At 41.1% G+C, this 27,976-nt stretch overlaps 1 protein-coding gene across 1 annotated transcript in view; it reads left to right on the top strand.

The window, feature by feature from the left end:
• NPRL3 (NPR3 like, GATOR1 complex subunit) overlaps positions 1-27,976 on the top strand; it is an 89,243-nt gene that overhangs the window by 33,780 nt on the left and 27,487 nt on the right. The window contains 4 exon segments of the mRNA XM_043962860.1: positions 18,973-19,110; positions 20,037-20,058; positions 20,060-20,107; positions 20,109-20,195. Coding sequence (XP_043818795.1) covers positions 18,973-19,110; positions 20,037-20,058; positions 20,060-20,107; positions 20,109-20,195 — 295 coding nt within the window.

Below are 27,976 nucleotides of genomic sequence, written 5' to 3'. Positions count from 1 at the left end.
CATAGGTGCCATTAAACTTGTTGCTGAATAAGTGCTACTTGACTGAGTGGAGAAAGAGTAGGAAGACCCCAGATTCTAATTTTAGTCTGCTACTGATCTGTAGTGTAGCCTTAAAGGACACTTCTCTTTTCATGGTCCTCTTCTGTAAAATGAAGGGTTTGGCTTAGGTATTCTATAAGATTCCTGCGAATGTACCACATTCTACTGTGATTCTGACTGCATGGTACAATGGAAAACACTGGTCCAGGAGACAGGAAACCTAGGTTCTAATCCTTGTCCTGCTCTTAGCTTTGTGATCTTAAGGACATCACTTAACTTCACTGGTCCTCAGTTTCCAAGTCTGTAAAACAAGACGTTGTACTAAATGACCTCTGAGGTCACTTTCAGCTCTGACAGTCTTAATTAATTGTTTTAATTTAATTGTCTCAGAAATTTTTCCTGAATTTTGTAAGTAGGTTAAATAAGATTATGTTGTACTGCTTTCTCTTCAGCATATCCTCAAGATGGCTAATCTTAGGTGCCTAAGACCTTTCCTGCACAGCAGGATCCGTAAGACAGTCTTCTAGAATAATTATTTCCATGTCTAGTTTCCTTTCTGTGGTAAAAGAGATGATTTTTTTAAAAAAGAAAAAAAAAGGAGAGAATTAAACTTCACTTGGAAGGGGAAAGGTCTGTACAGTGCTTTAAAATAATTGGAAGAAAGGTGTTTTAATAAGTATGGCTATTTGAATATAGATAGAGTGTCTAGAAGTCCTAGTGAAGCTATCAGTGATTATTGTATTCTTAATTACTAATATTTGTGAAGAGATTTATAGCTTACAAAGCCCTTCATGGGGCATCTAGGTGGCACAGTGGATAGAGCACCGGCCCTGGCGTCAGGAGTTACCTGAGTTCAAATCCGGCCTCAGACACTTGACACTTACCAGCTGTGTGACCCTGGGCAAGTCACTTAACCCCAATTGCCTCACCTAAAAAAACAAAAACAAAAACAAAAAAAACCCAAAAAACAAAGCCCTTTCATATTTATTATCTAACTTGAACATCACTGTAGCTCTATGATATTGTAGTATTGTACCCATTTCACAGATGAGGACTGTGAATGAGATAAGGTCATCCTTTGGTATGTAGAAACTGCTTTGAGGCCACCAATGCATATCCTGGACAGAGATGAATATAGGCAGCTCTGGTTTTCTCTGCTTCTGCCATTAGTTTCTTTATGAGGGGGGACCCACAACAGCAGCTTTGAATGTCATTAGCAGGTAACCTCAAACTATCCTGGCAACCATAGTGGCTGATTGGAGTAAATGAACTCTGTGGTCACTTTTTGGCTTTAGGATCTGGGTACAGGACACATGACCATAAAAGCACAATATGTATTGAGCTCCTCTTTGTTTTGCCAACCTTTACTTTAAAAAAAAGTTTGATTGTTACCTTTTGTGTTTTATACCACAGTTATCTGCTGTCTTATCTTTCCACTGTCATTACCTGCCCCCTTAGGAACATTGCCTTATAAGAAAAACAGTAGTGCAAAATTGACTCACACCCAGGTTTGACAGCATGCACAGCAGTCCCAACCTGTAATCCTTCACCTGCTGACAGGAGTGAAGTTTATTTCATTTTCTGTTCTCCACAACCAAGATTGGTCATGGCAGTTAATCCAAGTTTATTTAAATGAATGAGGTCATTACAATTAATCTGCTTTTTAGTGTTGTTTCTGGCATAAAATGGTGCATATTGTTTTCCAGGTTCTTCTCAGTACATTAGTTCATAAACATATTCTCCTGTTTCTCTGATTATTCACATTCGTTTTGTCTTGCCTACCCAATTTCTATTTCATCTCTATAAATAGTCGGTTTAGCTACAGAGATGGGCAGAGATGCCCAATTGATGGGCTCCCATTTGTTTCCAGTTTTTTACTATACAAAAAATGCTGCTGTGGGATATTTTGGTGTAACACAGGGTTTTATTTATGTCATTGGCCTTGTCAGATTATGTCCAGTAGCATGTTGCCCAAACCAAAGGTTATGAACTAAATTTTTTGTTGCCGTATCTCTTGCATAATTTCCCAACAGTGGGTTAGTGTGCCTGACTTCCCTCAACCTCTCCAATACTGATGATTTATTTTATTATTTTTGCCAGTTTAATAATAAACCCAAAAGGATTTATTAAGTACTTACTTTGTTTCAGGCATACAAAGATAAAATCAAAAACAGTTCTTGTCCTTAAGAAGCTTAAGGAGATAAAACCTCTGAGTAATTTAATTGGCATTTCTTTATTAGTGACCTGGAATTCTTTACATAGGTTGTTGATATTTGTATTCCTCCTTCTCAAAACTATTTGTTCTATCCTTTGACACTTATCTGTGGAGAAATGGCTCTTGGTCTTATGTATTTAGTCCTTTCTCTATGTATCCCCAAACTTTTTCGTACAGCTTTTGAACCTATGATCCTTTGGAAATAAATAAATGCAGAAGGATTTCAGGGAGGATTGATGACAGCTGGTATTTTTTCTGATGCTTTCTGGGGAACTATGGATACTTCCTAAATACCTTATTCATCCTCACATCTTCTCAGAGGAGGGAAGGACAGAGATATTATTATCTCTTGTTTACAGATGAGGGAAAACCAAGTTGCCCCAAATCAAACAGTAATGGTGGAAGTCAGGACAAGACCCTGAGGTGTCTGATTTCCCTCTGGTGCTGCAGGCTCATGGCTTCTCCATGGGCCCCTCCTTGCTTCGGAAAAGAAGCTCTAAGTGGTCACTCTGTTGAACATGGGGACCTGAAACAAAAGAGCTTTCCTCATCCTTGATGTGTTGTTGATGTGAGAGAATAGTCTAATTAACCTGGACGAAACGTGCCCTCTAAACCTTTGATTTCAGGTCTCACACATGATTGTTATAATTGGAAGATTTTTGACCCCTCCTCCAAGGAATTGCTCCTGAGCAGTGAGCTTCTGAAAAGATGTGCGTGCAGTTGAGCCTTTAGGATAGTTTGCATTTCATGGCTGATTCAGCTCAGTATTGGGTACAAACTAAGTGCTGGGCTCTGTGTTTGTCACTGGGGAAAGACCTGGAAGAGCCTGCCTGAGGGCAGGAAGGCAGACAAAAGCTAATCAATTAGAGTGTGCTTGGTGCAGAAGAAGGATCTGCAGAATACTTGCTATGAGAGACTAAAAGACAAGTAGAAAACTTCCAACTGTGGGGTGGGGGCATCAGGGAAAGCTTCACAGAGGAGGGGCAACTGAGCTGAAGCTCAAAGGAAGGGAAACATTTCAACACATGGAAGTTGTCTTTATTACAGGACTATTGGTGCCACAACATGACATGGTAGAGATTTTCTTGCTTTGGAATTTGATAAGGGGAAACCGATAGGAGAAAGCACGTGGGTCCTTAGGATTCCTCTGTACAGAATTACACTCTCGCACAGACCTAATCAGGAATAAGAGAACAGGTTTATTGGGGTACAAGAGAAACCGGCCGGGAGGAAGGTTTTGCAGAACAAAACGCTTTCCCCCCAACTGACTTGTGGGGTGCCATTTTATAGGGTTTAGATGGGGGGTGGGTTAAGAGTCTCTTATTGGGGTGAGGGGGCTGGTGGTCTTCCCGAATTGTGCTTGTGGTAGGAAGAATCCCTCGTGAGAGATCTGGTGGTGGGTGTCAACTTTGTCCTGATGGGTTCTAAGCAGTCTGCTGATGTGGGGTCGGTTCCAGGTGTTCTTCTCCTGGATTACCTCATCCAGATGCTTAGGAGGACTGGAATGTGGGGCGATGGTCCTGGAGCATGCTCAGTTCAATCTGTGCCGCTTATCTCCGTAGGTGAGTGTGTGTGTCCTTGATTGTGTTCAAGGAGAGAGCCTACTTGATTTCAAGGAAAAACCCCTGAGGTTTCAAGGGAAAAGTTCCTTGAACCCCCTAGAGAATTGTTGGGGTGACCGGGGCCCATAATCCTCCCATGACAAATTCTTCCCATATTTAGAGTAATAATAGCTAAGTTTTATATAGTGCCTACTGTGTACTGGGCACTTTTTTGTTTTTGTTTTTTTGTGTGTGTTTTTTGGGGGGGGTGGGCAATGAGGGTTAAGTGACTTGCCCAGGGTCACACAGCTAGTAAGTGTCAAGTGTCTGAGGCCAGATTTGAACTCAGGTCCTGAATCCAGGGCCGGTGTTCTGTCTACTGTGCCACCTAGCTGCCCCATACCAGGCACTTTTGATCCTCATGACAACCCTAGGATTTAGGTGTTATTATCACCCCCCATTTTACAGATGAGGAAATTGAGGCAGGCAGAGGTGAAGTGATTGCCCAGGGTCACAAAGCTAGGTAGTAGCTGAGGTCAAATTTGAACTCAGGTCCTGACTCCAGGTCCAACGCTATCCGCTGCACCACCTAGCTGCCCCTTTTGCTTTCTTAAACCCACCATTCACAAGAGTATCTGGCACATAACAGGTGCTTAATAAACACTTTTTACATTGCACCCATTTATTTCATCGATGAGATCCTGTTATGAGCCTCCAAGCCTGGACAACCTTGGGGAGTGAGGAGGGAGGAAGGGGCAGCCAGTGGCTCTCAGCGAGCAGAGGTGGAGGGTCATTTGGGTCTCACCAAGGGACCCCGTGTGGGAGAGGAGGGCTCTGCTCCCTCCTCCCTGTGGATCCTCAGGCCAGCCACTGAACCTCACTCAGCTTTCAGTTTACCTATGGGTCTATAATGCCCCTTCCAATTCTAAGTCTGTACACCTCTAAAGCCGGTCTTAATTAAAAATCACGTTAACCTGATAATTAGGAAGAAAACTGGTGTGTCTTCCTGTTTCTTTCTGAGGAAGTGTTTCTCATGCCTGCTTGACTGTGGAAAATTAAAGGGATTAAGCCTCCCAGAGGATGCCCCTGTTGGGTCAGCTGTTTCCTGCAGAGTGTGGAGGGCGTGGCGCTTGGTGACCAAGTTAGAGTTTCTGGAGGGACCTGAGCACTTACAGTAGCACAGCTCCATCTAGCGGTGGCCTCCTTGAACTTAAAGTTGAAAATTCACTATGCCAAATGCTGGCCTCATTGCAAACTGTTAAACCATGAATCTTAGGATCGTGACATTTTAGAGCTGGAAGGGGAACTTACAGAATATCTAGTGCAACTCCTTTATTGTACAAAGGCAGGAAAACTGTGGGCTCAGGGACGAGTCTGTGACTTGCCTAGGTGTCAACATAGGCATCTGTAGCCGACCTAAATTTAAACATGGGTGGTCTGAGGATTGTAAATCCATGGTTCATTCACTGGCTGTGACGATCTCTTTTAATTTACCCATCTGGGGGAAAGGTCCTCTGTGTTCCCAAAAACTTTTTTCTGTGTTACTATGTGTATATGTGTCTTTGCATTATATGTATTCCATTTTTCTGTGTATGTGTTGTTTTCTTGAAAATACATACGCACTCAGTGGTCAGTGAATGAAATTGAAAGCATAAAAGTTTTTGCTGTTCTGGACCCTGAATTATGCCTACAATTTGATGACTATTTTGAAGCACTAGTCTTGAGTTTCAGAATTCTGTCAGATCTCGGTGCCAATCAATCTTAAGAACTGTACGGGAAGAACTGAGCTTAAACTGTTAATAAAGGACCATGATAAATAATAAAAGAACTGCTTTGGGTGTGACAGTTTTCTGCTGGGGATCTCTAATAAGCATAATGTATTAGAAAGGACAGCATTGCTAAGTGGCGCAGTGGAGAGCACTGGCCCTGGATTCAGGGAGACCTGAGTTCAAATCTGGCCTCAGATACTTAACACTTACTAGCTGTGTGACTCTAGGCAAGTCACTTACCCCAATTGCCTCACAAAAAAAAAAAAAGGCAGCAATTACACCTGCTTGTCTGGGTTAAACTCCCTGAGCCTCTCAGTTTTTCCCCCCTGTAAAATGGAAGTGACTAGACTAGGTGAACTTCCATACTCCTTCCTGTCTGCATTCTGTAATTCACTTGTGTTCTCCCTGGGATGCTGTAGAGGATAAAGCAGAGGAGATGTTTGCTCCCTCTAGCCCCTGCTCCCCACTCTGATGGTAAATATTCTTAGGGTGTTCATTCTTTGAGGCCCTGTATTTCACCAATACAACTGAGAAAGCCTGGTTTGCTCCTAACACATAAAGAAGAGCAGAGTGTGGCATTGGGGAAGGAACAGGGTGTCAGGTCGGAAGACTTGGATTTGAATTTACCCTCTTACACTTGGCTGGGTAAGGGAAGCAAGGCATCTTAGCTCCCTGAGCTTCAGCTTCCACATGAGCAAGAGAGAGATACCAGTACTTGTACACACCTGCCTGCCTGCCCTTTAGGTGGTCTATAAATGTAAGTTATTATTTTATTTCTACATGGAGAGAAATGATTGCTCTTTATCCATTTCCTCTTTGTTACTATTGCTTCATCACTTTGGGCCTCAGTGTCCTTTAAATGGGGAATAATATGATGCAGATCCCAAGGCACTTGGGAAAACAATTTATTTTAAAAGTCTTTAAGTTAATAAGCTGGTAGGTTAAGTAGATATAAAATAGAGTTCTGCTCTATACCTGGGGTAGCTAATGGAAGCTTTCAAATATCATGTACGGAGCCTTGGCTAACTTTATCCTGTACTTTGGTGGGCCACCTTCATGCTTTTGATTGTCTGGATAGAATGTGCTAGCTTGGGAGGCAGTGAATTCCCCATTTCCTGGTAGACATTAAGTTGAATCTGATTGACCCTCTATCAGGAATTATGCTGCAGGTAAGGGTTGATCTTACCGCAGATGGTCTCCATATACCCAGAAAATTCTAGAATTCTGTGATTTTATGACTTTTGACTCTTATTTAGGCTATAGTCCATTACTTTAAATATTTTGGGGGGGGGGGCAGGACAGGAAGGGTTAAGTGACTTGCCCAGAGTCACATGGCTAGTGTCAAGTGTTTGAGGTCGGATTTGAACTCAGGTCCTCCTGACTCCAGGGCCAGTGCTTTATTCACTGTGCCACCTTAGTTGCCCCCCTCCATTCTTTAATTCTTTTTAAATTAGAGCCAATATTGTGAAGCAGGGAATGTGATAGATATGGTAGAGGTAAGGAGGCATCAAAAGGAAGGGAGGGAAGACAAGTAGAAAATCATGTGCTCAGCCTTAGACCATGAATTTGGCATTTCAAATTCCTCAACAAATTCTGGCTTTGTATTAAAGAATGTAAAATGTAGGTATATGTCTTATCTTTATATATAAAACAGATTGGACATCATTAGTGTTGTGATGACCAGTTGCTCTGGGCCTCACACCCAAGAGCAAAATCATCTGTTGAAGATCCGGTCTTTCCCTGCAAACCATCCCAAGTCACCCACATTATGGGCCAAGGCTTTCAATATGCTTACATAGTTATTTGAAGGCTTGAATCAACTCCAAGGGGGGCCCTTCCTGCCTTTGGCATGCAGTTACAGTTTATTTCCTACAAGCCTTTTCAGACAATGCCATTAATACCAAAGTGAAATGAAAGAAAAACACTGGGGATCAGAACCATTTAGGTTATAAAGTCCTGCTCAGCAAAGTGGGTTATGAGCATTTGAAAATGATGTTTAAAAAAGAAAAAATGTCCTTCTTTCCTCTCCTTTCTCCTCTTCCTTGTGACCCCTTCAGTGTCAGATTTTGATGTTTACCATGTTGCTATGAAGGGTTTCAAAGAACCTTCTCAGTAGCCTGAGGAGAGCTGAAAATTACATTCTCTTCATTCTTTTTATGGTCTGGAGCAATACTTAATTGGTGTTTCAGCAGTGTTTGGATGGAGTATAAAGCCTCCAGTTTCAAGGGTACATCCTTTTCAGTGCAATATTTGTATGCCGTTATCTTCTACTTCAGAATCTTTTTGTGGCGGGGCAGCTGCAGTGCAAATTACTTGGAAGAAATGGCTGGAGTACATGGAAAAGGACAAATCAGACATTTAATAGCAGCTAGGTAGAAAACTTCTATGTATCCCTTCCCCACCGAGGAGTCTTAATCACACTTCTGTAGGACTCTAGTTTACAAAGGTCTTTCCTCACAACTACTCAGGGATAGGGTAGGACAAGTATTATGCTTATTTTACGATAAGCAAACTGAGATTCTTTAGGTGAAGCGACTTGGAGCCAAGACTCAACCCAGTTCTTCTAGTCTCCTCCCAAGCCCCCTGCTTATTCAACGCTGTCATTGTTCTTTGTGACTTCATTTCTTCAACAGTGAAGTGAGATTATAATACTTGAAAAAATTAGTTGGTATCCTTTTATAGATTGAATAACCAAAAAAACCCACTATCTTTAGCTATCTACATATACGTATACATATATGAATATATAATGAGAGAGAAGAGGGGAAAGAGAGACTGGGGGAGAGAACAAGAGACCAGGGGAGAGAAAGAGGGAGAAAGAGAAAGGGAGGTGATGGGGAGGGGGGGGTCCCAAAGTCACAGTGTAGTTTTAAGCTTTGATAGCTTTGGGACACTTTGTTTATGTATATGTGTGTTATATATGTATATGTATACATATATATACATATATATATTTGTTATATAGGTGTATATGTAAGTGATAATAATAACTGATGGCATATAATACTACAAATTTGCAGAGCATTTTATATTATATTATCTCATTGATTTCTCTCAACAACCTTATGATAGGTACTATTTTCCCTATTTTACATTTGAGAGAATGGAAATACAGAGAAGTTAAGGGACTTGTCCATGATGTCAAACCCCATTCTATCCTTTAATTTTAATTTTTTTTTTTTATTTTTTTGCGGGGCAGTGAGGTTTAAAGTGACTTGCCCAGAGTCACATAGATAGTAAGTGTCAAGGTGTCTGAGGTCAAATTGAACGCAGGTCCTCCTGAATCCAGGGCCGGTGTTCTAATCCACTGGGCTACCTAGCTGCCCCCTATTTTATCTTTTCTCAATTACATGTAAACAAAATCTTTTAACATTCTTTTTAAAAAAATTTTGAGTACCAAATTCTCTCCCTCCCTCCTCCTCCTTTCTCCTCCTTGAGAGGACAATTTGATAACAGCTTATACGTGTTCAGTGATGCAAAACATTTCTGTATTAGCGATATTGCCCAAAGAAGAGGCAGACCAAAACAACAAGAAGAATAAAGAACATAAAAACGCTATGCTTCAATTTGCCATTCAGATGCCATCAGTTCTTTCTCTGGAAATGGATAGCATTTTTCATTATAAGTCCTTCAGAATTGTCTTGGATCATTATATTGCTGAAAATAGCTAAGTCATTCATAGCTGATCATTGTACAAATTGCTGTTACTGAATACAGTATTCTCCTAGTTCTGTTCATTTCACTTTGCATTCGTTCATGTAAGTCCTTCCCAGGTTTTTCTGAAAGCATCTTGCTCATCATTTCTTTTTTTTTTTCTTTTTCTTTTTCTTTTTTTTTTTTTTTTGTGAGGCAATTGGGGTTAAGTGACTTGCCTAGGGTCACACAGCTAGTAAGTGTAAAGTGTCTGAGGCCAGATTTGAACTCAGGTCCTCCTGAATCCAGGGCCAGTGCTCTATCCACTGTGCCACCTAGCTGCCCCGCTCATCATTTCTTTATAGCATAAGAGTACCCCCATCACAATCAATAACCACAATTTACAGCAATACCCCAATTGATGGGCCTCCCCTAAATTTCTAATTCTTTTCCACAAAAATTTCTAATTCTACCCCCAAAAGAGCTGCTATAAATATTTTTGTACATATAAGTCCTTTTCCTTTTTTAAAAAAATCTTTTTGGGGGGCAGCTAGGTGGTGCAGTGGATAGAGCACCAGCCCTGGAGTCAGGAGTACCTCAGTACTTGGCATACTTCCAAATTGTTCTCTAGAATGATTGAACCAGTTGACAACTCCACCAACATCTCCTCTAACATTTGTCATTTTCCTTTTCTCTAATTTAGCCACTCTGATAGGTGTGAGGTTGTACCTCAGAGTTTTAAAAATGTGCATTTCTCTAAGCAATAGTGATTTAGAGCATCTTTTCATATGACTCTTGATAGCTTGGATTTCTTCTTTCTCCTAACTTAAGTCCATTGTGTTGTTTCCATTACATCAAGCTGCTACCCAGATGATCACTTGTTTTCCTTTTTGCATGTATATGTTTTGTGTTCCTTAGAGAAAAGGATGTGAATTCTTTGAAATACTTGTAAATTGTACGTTTAAAATGACAGTTTACATATTTGATATTTCCTTCACTCCTAATTCTGGAGTCTTCAGATGAGTATTTGAATTTTGTTTAAAATGAGACATCTATAAATAGAAAGGATTTTACCTTTTCCATTTAGAAATCTTCAATCTAGCTTTTTTAACAGAATGAAAGAGAAGAATGGCACAGTATGCTGGGCCTGAAATCAGGAAGACTTATCTTCATGTGTTCAAATCGGGTCTCAGATACTGCCTAGCTGTGTGACCCTGGGCAAGTCACTTAACCCTGTTTGCCTCAGTTTCCTCACCTGTAAAAAAGAGCTGAAGAAGGAAGTGGCCAAGCAATCCAGTATCTTTGCCAAGAAAACCCCAAAATGGGGTCATGAAGAATTGGACACAACCAAACAACAACTGAACAGGAAGATAAGATGATAATAGAACATTGTTTCATTTTTTCAGTTCTATAATGTCACCATAATAGTAGAAATCCCAAGCAGTTAAAATTGAACCACTTATATGGTTCTCACTTAATAGGTTTCTTATTCTCTACTTTGTTTCCTTAAGAAGCTGAAACCATTTTTCAGAGTTTAGTCAAAGAGTCACAATCCTGGAATACCCCAAACCAAAGACAAGGAGAGCTCTGAAAGCTAAGAAATAGCCTACAGCATGACTTTATCAGCTCCAGACATGTTTTATTAATACTCATTCCCTAATGAAGTCAAGACCAGGCATTTATATATAGGAAGCAAGGGGGAAACCCATGGATTTCCCCATCATATTCTTGAACCTTGTTAAATCCTATTATTATACATTCACCCTCAGAAGGACTTTGTGAAAAGAACAGTAGGCCCTCAGGCCCGATAGCAATAGCTCAGTTTTATTAACGTAGTCCTTCGGATATGGGCGTTACGGTTAGATCTGTTCTTTCTCTCAGATCATAGGGATAGCTTACACTGCCTCCACTTTGACTTTGTCATTGTGATCACTGATGGCTGTTTTGTTTCTTTGGGGGAAAACATCAGGTTAAGTGTCCTGATGAAGGAGATTCACTAAAAAGAAGCGACTACTAAAAAACAGAGCTGACCTGACATAAATATTTCATTAACATTTATTAAATGTCATGTACAAAATGGCATGTCTGGTTATCAGAGCACAGTGGGGTAGAAAATCTATTGTATAGTTCAGAGAGGTAATGCAGTATAGTAGGAAGTGCCGTGGATTTGGAGTCAGAAGGCTGCTTTTGCTACTTCACAGCATTGCTTTGAGCATTTTTACCCACATCAAAGTTCTGCAATTTAATTATTGTGGATTTTGCCTACACATCTTAGAAGATGGTCTTTTGTGAGTTTCTGTGGCTGAAAAATTCATTACCTGTATGGTCAGGCTTTTGGTCTCTGAATTTAGCCAAGGTTGGGTCCTTGGACAGCAGATGTTCAGGTCCTAGAGCAATACTTGAAACCTTTCTTTCTTGATGTGATTCCTGCAGAGCTTGCATTCTATTGTTATGACTTAAAGTGAATTAGGGGGCAGCTAGGTGGTGCAGTGGATAAAGCACCAGCCCTGGATTCAGGAGAACCTGAGTTCAAATCCGGCTTTCAGACACTTGACACTTACTAGCTTTTGTGACCCTGGGCAAGTCACTTAATCCTCATTGCCCTGCCAAAAAATAAATAAAATAAAGTGAATTGCATTTAAGTGAGGGAGGGCTGTGCAAGGTAAAGGCACTAACCACACTCTCTCCTCCAGAGCCATCTGGGTCAGTGGCAAGATATCTATCTATCAGGATTACTGGAGATGGCCCTAGATGTTTAAGGCAATTGGGGGTTAAATGACTTGCCCGGGTCTCACAGCTAATAAGTGTCCGAGGTGAGATTTGAACTCAGGTATTTCTGACTCCACAGCCAGTACTCTATCCACTGTGCCACCTAACTGCCTTTGGCAGCCCAGAATTAGCTCCATGAAAGTCCTTTAATAGAAAAGTCGTTAACCTTTTTGAGCTTTTTTTCTTCATCTACAAAAATGAGAATAATACTTGCATCACCAAAGTGGCAAAGTTGTTATGAGGAAAGTCCTTTGTCAACTACAAAATGCTGTGAAAATATAAACTCTAGTTTGTGTGTGTGTGTGTGTGTTTAAATATAATTTAATATAATCATAGGCAAGAGGTAAATATTGGCCAAAGTGAGCCATCTACCAAAAAGAATTCTCAGTAGGAATCAGCGTATGCAGTAAGGAGCTTTCAAAGAGAAGGATTTGGGGCTGCTTTTATTTCCTCTCGCTGCTATTTCAGCGGAGGCAATTTAGTGCAGTGGAAAGAGTACTTGATTTGAATTTATAGGACCTGAGTTGGAATTGGGCCTCATTTTCTTCATTTATCGAATGTGGAATTGAATTTGGTGAGGTTTCTTATAGCTATGATCTATTATTCTGCTGACCCCCTCCTAATTTTACCAGTTTACTTAGCTGACCACAAAGGTCTTACCAACTTTCGTTGATGTTGGTTGGTTAGAGGAAGTTAGGGGGACTGCTATCATTGAAGGCTGAAACATGGGTTTGGGGTAAAAGCTAATATAACTGCTCACACTTATATAGCTCTTTTTTTGTTTAAAAAGGACTACTGTAGGGGCAGCTAGGTGGTACAGTGGACTAAAGCACTAGCCCCTGCATCTCAGGAGGACCTGAGTTCAAATCGGCCTCAGACACTTGATACTTACTAGCTATGTGACCCTGGACAAGTCACTTAACCCCTCATTGCTGCCTCCCCCCCCAAAAAAAGGATACTACACATGTTGTTTCATTGATTTCACACTCTTGCTATAAGTCATATGAATTATTATTTTTTTTATGGATTAGCAGTTAGGGCTACAGGAAGTTGAGTGATTGGACAAAGTCATACAGCCAGTAAATGGCCAGAACTGGGATTTGATTGAAATACAGTGTTTCAGAAGTCATAGTAGTTTTAAGTTTTAACAGGGTTTCAAACCAGAGTTCTTTCAACTATATCAATGCCGCCTCTCTTCCATACTATAGCTCATTTTCCATACCATATCAAAGCCCTGGTTTTTCCTATCCAGAATTAAGTGGTCACCACAGTGTGTCCCTGATGGGAAAGGGCAGTATCTTTATGCAGCACCAGAACCCTGGGGGTCCCTTCTTTGATGGATCTCAGTTCTTTACAGGCATGATGCAGAAAGGTAGATTGTGTTTCTTCCATAGCATACCGGTCTTGTTCCCTATTGACATTCAAGGGACCCACTTCACATTCATTGGTATGGCATTTCTTCAGATTTCTGGCGTTGGGAATAGACAAGCGCAGTAATTGTATTTGACCTCCAAGTGAAATGAAATAGGATCTAAAGGACACTCCAGTCTTTGTTTTCACATATCTGGGCCTGAATACCTGAGCAGAACAGGAAATGTTTCCTAATATAACCACCATCTTCTACAACAGGACTGACATAATTTAGTCATGAGTCTTGTAATATATTTTAGAGATGTTGATGTTGCAGAAAATCTTACTAGAGGACTTTTCCATTTCCCCCAATGGATTTAGATAAAGAAGAGCTATAAATACATACATGGGTGTAATTACTGTTGCTTATTTATGATTATGTACAAAGCATAAAACTTACTGGGGGGGTTTTATTGCTTAAAAAATTTTTTCAAGTACAAGTATTTTAAAAAATTAATCTACTCCGGCTATTTTCCCTCCTACCCACTGGACAAATTTTAAAAAATGAAACAAACCTCCATACCCATACCCCTTCAATACCATCTACTAGTCCAGCAAAATGAATCCTTACATTAGCCATATCTTTAAATGTATGTCCTCTTTTGGATTTTAAGTTCATCACTTCTCTGCCAGGGGGTGAGTGACATGTTTCATCTTTCTTTTAGACTCATAGTTGATTATTGCTTTGGTCACAGTTCTAAAGTCTCTCAAAGTTGTTTTTTCTACAAAGTTGTTGTCATTATACAAATTGTCCTCCTGCTTACTTCACTCTGTATCAGTTCATGAAGGCCTTCCCAGTTTCCTCTGAAATTGTCCATAAAAACTTATTGCTAAAATTTTTTCCCAAGACCCTCCTTTTAGATGTATTCTGCAAACAAATTATCTTTACTGATTATTCTATGGCAAAGGCATTTGGAATGTTCTTTAAGAGTTTGTTTTTCTTTTTATCTTATTTTTCAATTAATAAGCATTTCTTCTCCGTCCACACAACCTTGATTTTAAAAGGAAGAAAAAAAGAAAACCAAATATGTATAATCAAGCAAAACAAATCCCCACAGGATAAAGAGGGAGGGGCAAAAGAAGGGAGGGGCAGATTGGGGAGGGGACAGTCAGAAGCAAAACCCTTTTGAAGAGGGATAGGATGAAAGAAGATACATAATAGAGTAAATATCATGGGGAAGGGAATAGGATAGAGGGAAACAGTTAACAAATAGTAATTGTGAAAAAGAGAAAAGGGGGGGGTGTACAAAAAATATTTATAGCAAGGGGCAGCTAGTGGCACAGTGGATAAAGCACTGACCCTGGATTCAGAAGGACCTGAGTTCAATCCGACGTCAGGACACTTGGCACTTAGTATCTGTGTGACCCTGGGCAAGTCACTTAGCCCTCATGCCCTGCCCCCCAAAATATTATAGCAACTCTTTGTAGGTGGCTAAGAATTGGAAATCAAAGGAACTGTCCATCAATTGGGGAATGACTGAAGACACACTGTGGTATAATTATTGTAATGGATTATTATTGGTGCTATACGAAATGACAAGTAAGATGATTCCAGAAAAACCTGGAAAAACTCATGAACTGATGTATAGTGAAGTGAGCAAAATTGGGAGGACATTGTGTATAGTGACAGCAGGTATTGTTCTATGAGCAATTGTGAAAGACTTAATTCTCCACAGTACAACGATCCAAGACAATCCCAAGGAACTAATGATGAAGCATACGATCCACCTCCAGTGAAAGAACTGATATTGATTGAACACAGACTAAAAAAAAAAAAAAGATCACTTGTGGATTGTACGTTGCTGTCTTGTGGAGGGGGAAGGAAGTGGAGGGAGGGAGAAAAATTTGGAACTCTAATCTTATGAAAATGAATGTTGAAAACTATCTTTACATGTAATTGGAGAACAGAGCCCCACATTGTCTTTCTCTAATGACTCATTCTGTATTTTGAAGCCATCACTAATCTGTCAGAAGGATTGGATCCTGTAGTTCATCATCAGTCCTTCATTAGCAATATTCTTAAAAGAACACTGTTGGAATGGCTAAAATAGAGCACTAGCCCTGGAGTCAGGAGGACCTGAGTTCAAATATGGCCTCAGACACTTGACACTTACTAGTTGTGTGACCCTGGGGCCACTCACTTAACCTGATTGCTTCGCCAAAAAAAAAAAAAAGCAAAAAACGCCTCTTCACTTTTTTTTAAGGTCTGAAAGTCTCTTAGCTGGAAATGCACAGGAGACTCATTTGGAAAACAAACAAGCCATCTAACAGCAGTTACATGCAAGGAATAGGAGCTTTGCCTAAGCAGTGGTGTCATTCAATTTTTAAAAAATAATAAACATTTTTATTTAAAGTTTCAAGTTCCAAATTATATCCCTCCTTCCCTCTGTCCCTCCCCCCTTCCTGAGGCAGTAAGTTATCAGATAAAGGTTATACATGTGCAATTATGTAAAACATTACCATATTAGTCATCTTGTACAAGAAAACTCAAATAGAAGAAAAAAGATGAAGAAATAAGTGAAAATAGCATTATTTCAGCCTGTGTTCATCAATATCAGTTCTTTCTTTGGAGGTGGAGGTTGTCAATCAATTATAAAAATATCCAAACCCAAACCAATTTCAGAAAAGTCAGCAGAAATTATCAAGATATGGTAGAAGGAAAATGACATGATACCAGTGGCACTGCAGGCAGCATAGAGAAGGTTTATTCTCTCATTCTTTTTTCTACTCTTCTGTAGAGTTGAGGTGTAGTTGAAAGACCACTGAGTGGGGGCGGGGAAAGAAGACCACTGGGCTGCTAGGTGCAGCAGTGGTTAGAGTGCCAGGCCTGGAGACAGGGAGACCTGAGGTTCAAATCTAGGATCAGAAACTAGCTGTGTGACCCTGGGCAAGTCACTGAACCCTGTTTGCCTCGGTTTCCTTATCTGTAAAATGAGCTTGGGGGAACTGGGGGGGGGTAGCTAGGTGGCGCAGTTGATAAAGCACCAGCCCCTGGATTCAGGAGGACCTGAGTTCAAATTTGGCCTCAGACACTTGACACTTAGTAGCTGTATGACCCTGGGCAAGTCCACTTAACCCTCATTGCCCACCCCACCCCAAAAATGAGCTGGAAAAAGGAAAGTGGCACACTCCAGTATCTTGCCAATAAACCCTAATGGGTCACAAAGAGTTGGATGAGACTGAAAACAACTGAACAGCAAAAAGAAAGAGCACTGAGATAGGAGTTTGGAGACCTAGATTCTGTCTTCCTTCTTCTGCTAACTAGCCCCCTGAAGTGAATGAGATGATTTCTAAGGACTCTACAGCTCCAACATCTCTGTTATACATATGACAGGCATCTTTGTACAGGTCCTGCCTCATAGTGTTCTGCCTCCTTTTTGTGTAGTTAAAAAGACTATTGGGGGGCAGCTAGGTGGCGCAGTGGATAGAGCACCAGCCCTGGAGCAGGAGTACCTGAGTTCAATCGGCTCGTCAGGACAACTTTAATACTTACTAGCTGTGTGACCCTGGGCAAGTCACTTAACCCCAATTGCCTCACTAAAAAACAAACAAAACAAAACAAAAAGACTATTAGGGATTGGCAAATAATCCTCCAATAGCCGAGATCAACCTGTGGAATTAGAGACAGCTCATTTCTCAATGGCTCACATGTAAAATGGACACAGAGTCCAAGTTATAAGGAGCTTTCATTTTTTCTTTTCTTTTTTTTTCTTTTTTTCTTCAGGACAGTGAGAGTTTAGTGACTTGTCCAGGGTCACACAGTATTTTTTTCTAATTTAACTTCTAACAGATAGAACTATGCTAAAATAAAATGGGCTGTACAAAATAGTGGGCAAAGGATGGAGGGCCACATTTTGGATTCTTTTTAGAGTAAGGACAGGACTAGGGGCCTTTTTTGATTCCATCAACTTCAAGATTCTCTGGTTCTTTGTTTTATCCCTCTTACCCTTAACTCTCTCTGCCCTCCCCACTTCCTCCCTGCCATTGCTGTGGCTTGTCAAGGACTATGGAGTAGTTTGGAAGAAACCTGGATTTATCTAAGTATTTTATTGATCCCATATAGCTACAGCTAAAGGTATAGGAAACGGACCTGTCCTGAATGCCAATGACCAAATCTCCTTTCCTGCATATGTGCCCTTCCATGCATTAAGCCGCACGCTGTCTCCTTTAGTCTCAATTGCCCCTAAAACACACTGCTGAGTTGTTGTTTATTGTAATTTATATAGCTCTATATATTCCTAGCTTAAGGTCCAAGCTCTGCTGTCTGGTGACCATTTTACTGCTCTGTACAGTTTATTTGGGGTTCATCTTGGGGTTCATTTTCAGACTATCTTATTTTAGGTTCCACTCATGCTACATTCTTATGATCCTTCCTGTGGCTATCTCTATAATGATCCTCCTTGAGGCAGTTAGTATAAACTCATGTGTTAAATTTCTAGGATAAAGAACCCATATTTCGTTTCCTTGTCCATCTTCATAATCTAAAAATAACAAATATTAAAATAACACATTCTGAACATGAAACTTGTCAGGTAAAATAATACATCCCCTTGAGAATGCCTCCTTTTCCCCCTCCCTCCCACCAGAGCCTAGACTAATTTTTTTGCTCAGAGATCTTTTCTACTTTCAGCTTTTGGCCAATTTTGAGACTTATGCATTAAAACAAGGCATGACATATCCTTTCCATACTAATATTAGGTGCTGACTATTCACCTCCAAGTATTTGAAGGCGTGCTATGTGAAGGAGGGATTTGGAAGAGGGGTTATTTCTATGTGGATGAAGAGGGTGGAACTAGGAGTACTAACTCAAAAGTTGTAATTCAAATTCAGGCTCGCTATAAGGACGCATTTCCTAACAATTAAAGCTACCTGAAGTTGCATAGATTGCCCCTGGAGGTAGGGGGCTTTCCCTCATTGAAGGTCTTTAGGCAAAGGTTGGGTGGTTACTCATCAGATATGTTATAGAGGGGATTCTTTGTATGGGTTCCATATGATGACTATTGAGGTCCCCCTGATCTGAAATTCTATGAAGATTCTCTGCAGAACAGATGCTGAAGTTGTGGTTAGTGAGGCAAAAACCAGTCTCTGATGAGCTGTTGAAAGGAAGCCCAATAACTGAATTTATTTTTTTGTGCCAAACATGTGCTCATTGTTCTCATTGGTCTCCAGGGATAGCAGTGATCAAAGATTCTTACAGTTGATTTTTTTTTTTCAGCATCATTACTGAACTATAGATCCCAAGGCTAGAAATAAAGAATGTGAGTGATTTCTATCATGCATTTACTTCATTTTCTAAGGAATAACAACCTTCCTCCTGTGGTTTTCGTATGGTAAGGGAACAGTTTAATATCCACTTTCATGTTTCTTCTGACAAGCAGGAGCAGGTTGAATGAGAAACAGAATCCCCAGGTTGGGATTTAATTTGCGAAATTTCAGTAAGTGCGTCTTTGTACTGTGCTCAACGTGTAAAAGGAAATGTCTTGTCAAAAACCATTTGAGAAAGTCCTACAGAAAGGGCCAGACAACCTCTGTACAGTTTGATGCATCAGGACACAGACTCCACAAGCAACTTATTGTTATGTTTGGTTTTCTGCAGCCTGTGCACCACCGGCGTGGTACGGTTACACATCAACAATTGGCTGGAAGTGAGCTTCTGCCTGCCTCATAAAATCCATTATGTCGCAACAAATTTTATACCTCCTGAAGCCATTGAAAGAAGCCTGAAAGCCATCCGGTAATGACATCTTGTTCTCCAAGGGGCTTGTGCTCCCACTGCTCTCCAGTCATTTCTAGATCATCGTCGTCCTTTCTGAGTTGCTCTGTGCCCTCTAGTCCAAATGTTTTCCTGATCACATTCTTCTGAAAGCTATTGGACCACCCTCTACTTCCTACTTCTGAAATGGGCAGTGAGGTTCTGCCATTTGTCATAGGCTTTTATTTTAGACGTGGCAGTGCCCAGGAATGACTGAAATGCCCATCCCTTTGCTCTGTCCCTGCTGCACCCAGGATGGGTTTAGAGCATTTTCTGTGATCTCAGCTCTAGGCTCAGTGATCATTTGTTTTAGGGGAGTGGGGTAAACTGAACCCAGGGCTCAGCTGAGCAGTTTATTTTAACTCTTTTCAAGGGCTGACTTAGTCATCGTGTGGCTGCCTTCTCAAGGCCTTTCTTGTTGCTCATTGGCTTCCTTACCAAATTTACCAATTTCCATCAAAGAAAAAGGTTATAAAAACATAGTCTTGGGGGCAGTTAGGTGTCGCAGTGGATAAAGCACCAGCTCTGGCTTCAGGAGGACCTGAGTTCAAATCTGGCCTCAGACACTTAACACTTACTAGCTGTGTGACCCTGGGCAAGTCACTTAATCTCTCATTGGCCCTACCACCCCCAAACAAAACTAAGTCAATATGCAGCCACAGGGATGCCTATGTACATATTGCAGCCCTCATTCTCTATTTGAGGTTGACACTGCCCGCACTAGGGTACAGGCAGTGAAGCTGCCAAACCCAGACTTGGCTTGGTGGCCTCCCTTGAGTCTTCTTGTAGTCCCTCTATAGTCTGTGCAGGCCGTGTGCTGAAGCAGACCATACCCCCATTGCCCCTCATTACCTTGTCTGTTATTGGAATGATTTCTGTTAACATGTGGGTTTTTCTCCTGTGTGCAGGCCTTACCATGCCCTACTGCTGGCTCAATGATGAGAATTCCCTACTCAATGAACTCCCATTAGACTGTTCCCCCTGCCCTTGTGAGAGTGATTAAGACCACCTCTGCCGTGAAGAATCAGCAGCCAGCTTGCTCGGATGCCGATCTGGCACTGCTGCAGGTACGTGTGAGAGGGCAACGTCTACTGAACAGCAGTGATTCATGGAAACCACTAGATCGTGATGGGTGGGAAGTGAGAAGGTGGCAGGGAAGAAGGGAAAGGAATTTATAATGGAAGGAGGACCATATCCCATAACACAAAGATGATCAACTACTGTGTTTATCTGCCTGTGGATATAGGGAATGGCTGTTCATAGTGAAAGTCAAAAGCATAGGAATGGAGGGGAATCAGGAAACTGGAGTCTCTTCTAAGACTCTGGGCCTTAATATGAATATAAAAAGTCTTCATCACCTTTACATTGGTATCAGATAGATGATTTGGAACAGAATTCCAGCTCAGTTAGCCAGATCTCCCTAACATTTAAGCAGTTGTTATAGCTCGGCCACCACTTGGTCAGTTTCTTAGGTGTCCTCTGTAATGGTTATGCTCACCTTCATCCTGTTTTCTTGCTATGCATATATATATTCATGGAGCAGTTAGGTTGGCACAGTGGATAGAGTGCCAGGCCTGGAGTCACGGAAAGACTCATCTTCCTGAGCTCAAATCTGGATCACAAAGTTACTAGTCCTGTGACTTTGGGCAAATCACTTCAGCCTGTTTGCCTCAGTTTCTTAATTTGTGAATGAGCCTGGAGAAGGAAATAGCAAACCCCTCCAGGATCTTTGCAAGAAAAACCTAAATGGGGTCACGAAGAGTTGGACACGACTGAAAATCTTCTGAACGGCAGCATATATGTTCACAGGTTTAGTTAAATAGATAGAACATTGAAAGCCTAAGCACAGGCCTTCTTGCATGTTTCATTGTTCCTTGGAAACTAGTTATTTTGTTCCAAGGGAATGTAAAAGGTGAAAGGATTAGAATAAGATTATTTGGTAGGAGATTAGGAGACAGATTTGAAGACTAGGAAAACCTGACGAAATTGTTCCCCTGCCCTCCTGAGAATGATAAAGACCACCTTTTGCTGTGAAGAACCTGCAGCTGCTCACTCAACATTACTCAGTGAGCGAGGTAATGTCCACTGGAGAGGCCCCCTTAATTAGTTTGAAAACTTCAACAATCTCTCATGGCAACCGGGGGATGAGAAATACTGGGCTCTTCTCCTAGGAAGATTTTATTAATAGTCCTTTTGACCGGTTTTTAAAGTTAAAGATGCTTCTACCACTTGCCTTTGAGACTGCTCTTCTGAAAAGTTCTGTTAGCTGATTTTTCCAAAGTATTTTCTTGGCTGTTTGTCTCCTGCTTCTCCTCACATTAGTCAGACACTCTTGGACCACCCTGAAAAATCTTTTCCCCAGCTGGGCTTTTACATATATGAGGCAGATGCACTTAATTATTTTTTTCTGGATGGTTTTCATAGAATCCTAGGCAATGTCAAGGCTGGAAGGGGTCTTTGAGATCACTAGTCCAGATCCCTTTGATCAATGACAAAATTAAAGCCCTGAGGCAAGAAAACGAATTGCCCAACATTCACACAGCTAGTTAGCAGTAGAGCTGGGACGACATCATAGGTTTCCACACTCCTGGGTTCCTACTGTTTACAGTTGTAACACACTACCTTCTGTTCTCACAGGCAGGTAAGTGGCAGGCACAGATCTGGACTTGGAGTCAGGAAGACCTGAGATCCAATCTGTTGTAGATACTTACTAGCTGTGTAACTGAACAAGTCATTTAACCTCAGTTTGTCTCAATTTCTTCAACCATAAAATGAGGATAATAACAGCATCTACCTTTCAGGGGATGTTGTAAGAATCAAATAATATTTGTAAAATGCCTAAAAACAGTGCTGGCACATAGTAGGTGCATATAAATGCTTATTTTCTCAGTTTCTTCATCAGAAAAACAGGTATAATAATAGTCTCTACTATGCAGGATTATTATAAGGCTCAAATATTTGTAATGCTTTATAAACTTTAAGACACTATATAAATGCTGGCTTCTGATCTTATCAGTGAGCCATTCTTCCTGATCTGGTACTCTCAGGCCCTTGATGTTAATGACAACTAGATACCTTGCTGTTGACTGTGTAGTTCACTTTCTTCTCTTGTGTAATGTATTTTTTATTTGCTCTAGGTAGGGGCCTTATTTGAAACAATTGTGTTTTTGACAGGACCCGACAGAAATGAAATACTCTCTTCTCCTTATTTTAGAGATGTTTCATCTTCCTTTTCAGATTAATCTTCAGTGGCTGTGGTTCCTAATGCCTCAGCTCCGTTTCTCTACTGACTAATCTTCTATCAACACAGTTAACAATCACGAGTGGAACTTAAGCAGTCTAGGAATGCCTGGTTAAAGATGTGCTCCAGGGGAATCCTAGTAATATCAATAGAAACTCCCCAAAGAATCTGATGGGATTTTTAAAATGCTTTCTATCAGCCATTTAGGAAATTTTATGAACCTTCATAACTTTTGATTAGGACCCTGTGGAAGGCTAGAAGGGGTCCAAGGCAGCATCCCACTGTGTGGTCACCTGAGGCAGGAAGCAAGCACCCTAACTAGCCAGTTTGACCATAATTATAGCATACATGTTAGCAAAGAGGGTTAATTAATGTTCTGGAAAGCTACGAAAGTGACTGTATGTATTGCACCACTTTTTGGAGGGGAAACAGACTGGTCTGATTTTTGGGGAGGTAACCAGTCGTAGGGCCTTACAGAAAGAGTCCTGAGGGTAGATTGTAGTTTCTGGATCAGCATGGTACTCTGGAAAGAAACACTGGACAGAGAGGCAAGAGAGGTCTGGAGCCACCCCTGCTTCTGGTGTATAACCATGGCCATGTCATTTAACCTCTCAGCTCAGTTTGCTCATCTGAGGAATGGAAATAATACCTGTAATGTCTAACTCAAAGGCTGTTGTGAGAATATAATGAGTTCATATATGTACATAATTTTGCATATTATAATGTGATCATGGGGACATCCCTGTCTCTGATCCTTCATGTCTTCTATAAAATGGGGTATAGAAACCTTAGAAGTGCTTGAAGAATATAAGGCATTTGCCAGGCTGCACAAGGTAATGTTGCCCTGGAAGGTGGCAGTCAGATTAGGTCTAAGGCATTTTATTCCACCTCCTGATGCTTCAGGTTAACAACACACACAAAAACTTGCTTTCAGGTGACTATGAGGAAGAAAAGAGGCTGTTTTTGAGAGTTTAGTCCCACAGGCAAGGGGTTTCTATAATTGCCAAATAGTGATTTAAAATTTAAAGGAATTATTGATATGTTATGCTTTTACTTACATTAATTTTTTTTTTAATTTCACCTAGGTTTTTTTTTTTAAGAGCTATCACTTTGTTTGGTCAGAATCAATGGAGTTCAGAGGTTATCAAGAGCAATGCATACCTGAATCAGGAATCCCCTCTGTCAAATCCCCAAATATTCATGTTGCCTTCATTGAATGCTTCCAGTAATGGAGAATGCACTTCCTTTTGAGACAGCCTATTCCATATCTGGATAGATCTAATTATTAGAAAGTTATTCTGGGGGCAGCTAGGTGGGGCAGTGGATAAAGCACTGGCCCTGGATTCAGGAGGACCTGAGTTCAAATCTGGCCTCAGATAGTTGACACTTACTAGCTGTGTGACCCCTGAGCAAGTCACTTAGCCCTCATTGCCCCAGAAAGAAAGAAACAAAGAAGAAAGGAAGGAAGAAAGAAGAAAGTTATTCCTTATGATGAGCCAAAACAAAATTTGTCCCCCTGTAACTTCCAATCATTAGTCCTAATTTTGCTTTAGGACTAATGAGAATCAGTTTAAATTCTCATCATTTGACTGTCCTTCAAAATCTGCAATCTAATTTTCTGTCTTCTCCATCTTTTCTATTTCCCACTCTGAGCACCTCCCATGCTTTAGGAGTAAGTCCATCTAGAATGAGTAATTTGGCTTATATTAGTATATTGGGCCATGGGAGGAGGTTCTACCTAAAGTAGATAGAGGTTACATATAAGATTAAGGTTATATCACCATTGACATCACTGTAATCATCATCCCTCATATGTGTCCAGAGGTTAGGTGACTTGCTCAGGGTTTCATAGCTCTTAAGTGTTGAAGCTAGCTCTAGGACCCAGGAGAGTCAGGAGATTAGGAGTCTCCCACTAGGCCATGTGGGTGTTGCCTCATCTCATAAAAAAGCTATCTCAGTAGCTGTAGAAATGTAAAATGCATTTTAAAACATCTGAGTAGGAGGTGAATGTGAAGAGAAGCATGTGGAATCTGCATGGCAGTAAGGGTAAGGCCACAGAAAATCCCATGGTTTAATTGAAGGCAAAATGATAACTACCGGCTCGCTTTTCCCTCTTCCATACAAACAGTAAAGCTGATGTGTATGCATTTTCCTTATTTCTACAGAGTAATTGTTAAAGGTGTTAATTCTTTTCAAGAGGAAAAGGAAATTTCCCCATTCCTGGTTATTTAATAGTCACTCGTCCATCCATTCATTCATTCATTTATCCGTCAAAGATTAAGTGCCCTCTATGTACCACACACTGTGCTAGGGTTTGGGGTAAATATACACAGATGTATACAGCATTACCCCTACCCTTGTGGAGCTTATTCTGTTAAGGAGTTAAAACATATCCAGATCACTACAGTACAAGGTATAATGTGACATGGTCCAGAAGATGGGCTCAAAGTGTATAGAGATTCAGAGGAGGAGAATTAGAGGATGACTTGTGGTTGGCTCATGAAGGCTTTGTGGAGAAGATGGCATTTGAACTGGACAGGATTTTGATAAGTGGGGACACATTGTAGGGGTCAGGGGACTGAGCAAAAGTGAGGAATAGGGAAAACATAAGGGATTGTGAATACCAGAGTTTGTCGATTTATTTAGGAATGAGAGATCACGCAGGGTGGGGAGAACTTATGAAGGGCCTCACGTGTTAGGAGCTTCTGCTTTATCCCACGTGCAGGGGAGAACCCCTGAAGGATTTTGGTACCAGAAAGGTATAACAAGAGTTGTCTTTAAGAAGGTTAATTTAGGGGCAGCTAGGTGGCGCAGTGGATAGAGCACCAGCCCTGGAGTCAGGAGGACCTGAGTTCAAATACATCCTCAGACTCTTGACACTTACTAGCTGTGTGACCCTGGGCAAGTCACTTAACCCCAATTGCCTCACCAAAAAAAAAAAAAAAGGTTAATTTAACTGTGTTAGAAAGATGCATTGACACATGTCTAACCTGTATGAGATTCTTTGCTGGGTTGGGAAGAGGGTATGGAAGAGAGGGAGAAAAATATTTGGAATTCAAAATCTTATTAAAAATGAATGTTGAAGGGCAGCTAGATGGTGCAGTGGATAGAGCATCGGCCCTGGATTCAGGAGGACCTGAGTTCAAATCTGCCCTCAGACACTTAACACTTACCGGCTGTGTGACCCTGGGCAAGTCGCTTAACCCCAATCGCCTTACCAAAAAAAAAAAGAATGTTGACAACTATCTTTACATTTAATTGGAAAAAATACAATAGTATTTACCAAAAAAGAAAGCTGGATGGATGTGTAGATGGATACATGCATGCATTGAGTGTGAGGATTTGGTTTAGTTTGGTTTTGCTGGGAAATGAGGGTTGAGTGACTCGTCCAGAGTCACACAGCTAGTAAGCACCAAGTGTCTGAGGCCAGATTTGAGCTCACATCCTCCTGAATCCAGGGCCAGTGCTTTATCCACTATACTACCGGAACATGAATATTTGTGAGAATGATGGTGCCATTGGGAAGCAATAGAGAATTGGGGAAGAACTGATTTGAAAAAGAGGAAGAAGAGTTGTTGTGAAGACAGCTGAGACCAATAAAGGCCTCCTTGTAGGAAACATGTGCTTTCTACCCCTTCTCTCTACCCTGTGTGTGCATTTGTACATGGACCATTACAACTAGATGGCAGTCATTGACTTCTCTCAGCTGAAATCTCAGAAGAATGTATTCTCTTGCTTTCCTGGAGTTACTGGAAGCTAGAGAGCTTTTTTTCACTTTATTTGTGGGCTCACACAGACTAAGGAAATTACATGAGTCTTTATGGTTAAGGAAGAAACAAAATCTGGTCACCAAGAACATCAGAACTTAGGAAATGCCCCCTTGGGACTGACTCATGACCCACCCAGTCCAGTCTAGTGTCTGGTCTCTGGGCCATCCAGGGACAGTTTAGTCAGGAGTTCTTCCCCTTTTTGTATAGCATGGAGCCCTCTGACAGCCTGGCCAAGCTTATGGACCCCTTTTCTCACAATTCCTTTTTCAAATGCATAAAATAAAATATGCAGGATTACAAAGGAAACCAAGAGGGGCAGCTAGGTGGCACAGTGGATAAAGCACCGGCCTTGGAATCAGGAGGACCTGAGTTCAAATCCAGCCTCAGACACTTGACACTTACTAGCTGTGTGACCCTGGGCAAGTCACTTAACCCCAAATTGCCCAGCAACCCCCCCCAAAACCAAAACAACAACAACAACAACAACAACAACAACAACAAAAGGGAAACCAAAGGCTATTGAAAGTAAAGATGTCATTTTTTTTCCAGCCAGGTTCATAGACGACCAGAATTCTAGTCATGGACACCACGTTACAAATGCCTGGTTTATATGGTTAAAGATATGACCCCAGCTTCCCTTCTCAACCTATTATTGATCAATTAGCCATGGGTTTAATGTATTCTTTGAAGCTTTTACTGTCTCATTCATCTCTGTTTCTCCTGTTTCACTTAGACACATCTCTGGACAGAACAGGTGCAAAATATCTATTTATTAAATGAATCAAATTACAGTTTACCATTATACTGGACTTGAGGTAAATGATCAGAGAATTGTTGATTGATATTTTCAGCTTTAGATACAAGAAGTTGGTTTTTTTTTTGACGAGGGGGCTAGGCAATGAGGGTTAAGTGACTTGCCCCAGGGTCACACAGCTAGTAAGTGTCAAGTGTCTGAGGCTGGATTTGAACTCAGGTCTCCTGAATCAGGGCCGATGCTTTATCCACTGCCCCACCTAGCTGCCCCCAGTCATTTGTCTTTTAATGGGACTGTGTCTGTATGGGTTTGTATGTACACACACACACCACACACACACACACGAACATATAAGAATTTTGTCTGTCCGTATGCTTGAGTGTATAGGGATGTTGTATGTGTATCTGAATATGTTTATCTGTGTTTGTGGTATGTATATGTGGGAGGAGGGATTAAATGTGTGCTTGGAAGGGTTGTATGGGAATAGTGTGTAGATATAGGAGGGATGGTTACCTGGGGGTATATGCATGGGAGTGGTTTATGAGGGATGGGATGTTTGTAAGGCTTGTGTGAGTGGAGAGAACAATGGGAGATTTGGGGAAAGGGGTCAAAAGAGTAGCAGGATAGATTTGGGGTACAACTGAAGGGTGGTGTGTTGGGGGGCTGTCCCTGGGCATCTCTGTGGATGTGATTGTATCTGAGACACATCCATAATGTCTGACATTAAGCATAAATAAGGTAATTAAGGAGGTAAAAAGAAGGAAAAGACCAAAAAAATCACTTATCACATAGGCCTTCAGTTTTTCAAATTTCTATTTGACTGTGTCTGGTTGTGTGTGTGTTAGTATGCACAGTGTGTGAAAGCTTTCAAACTCTGATTATGAATGGCAGCTTGATCTAGATTGTTGGTGCTGGAACCTACTTTCTAGTTAGGGGACCCTGGCCTTCCCTGTTCTTAAAGACAACCCTGAGTCCCAGGAGTCCCCAGTGGGTATAGTTAGTTTTCCCCTTTGATCTGTGCTGCTGCCTTAACTAAAGGTTTCCTTGCCCTGGTGCTGCTGTTTGTCTTTCTACAGCGCCCTT

The sequence above is a fragment of the Dromiciops gliroides genome, chromosome 1 (genome assembly GCF_019393635.1).
Source record: "Dromiciops gliroides isolate mDroGli1 chromosome 1, mDroGli1.pri, whole genome shotgun sequence".
NCBI classification, from domain to species: Eukaryota; Metazoa; Chordata; class Mammalia; order Microbiotheria; family Microbiotheriidae; genus Dromiciops; species Dromiciops gliroides.
The sequence above is the reverse complement of the archived record's forward strand: the minus strand, read 5'-3'. Positions and strand labels throughout refer to the sequence as shown.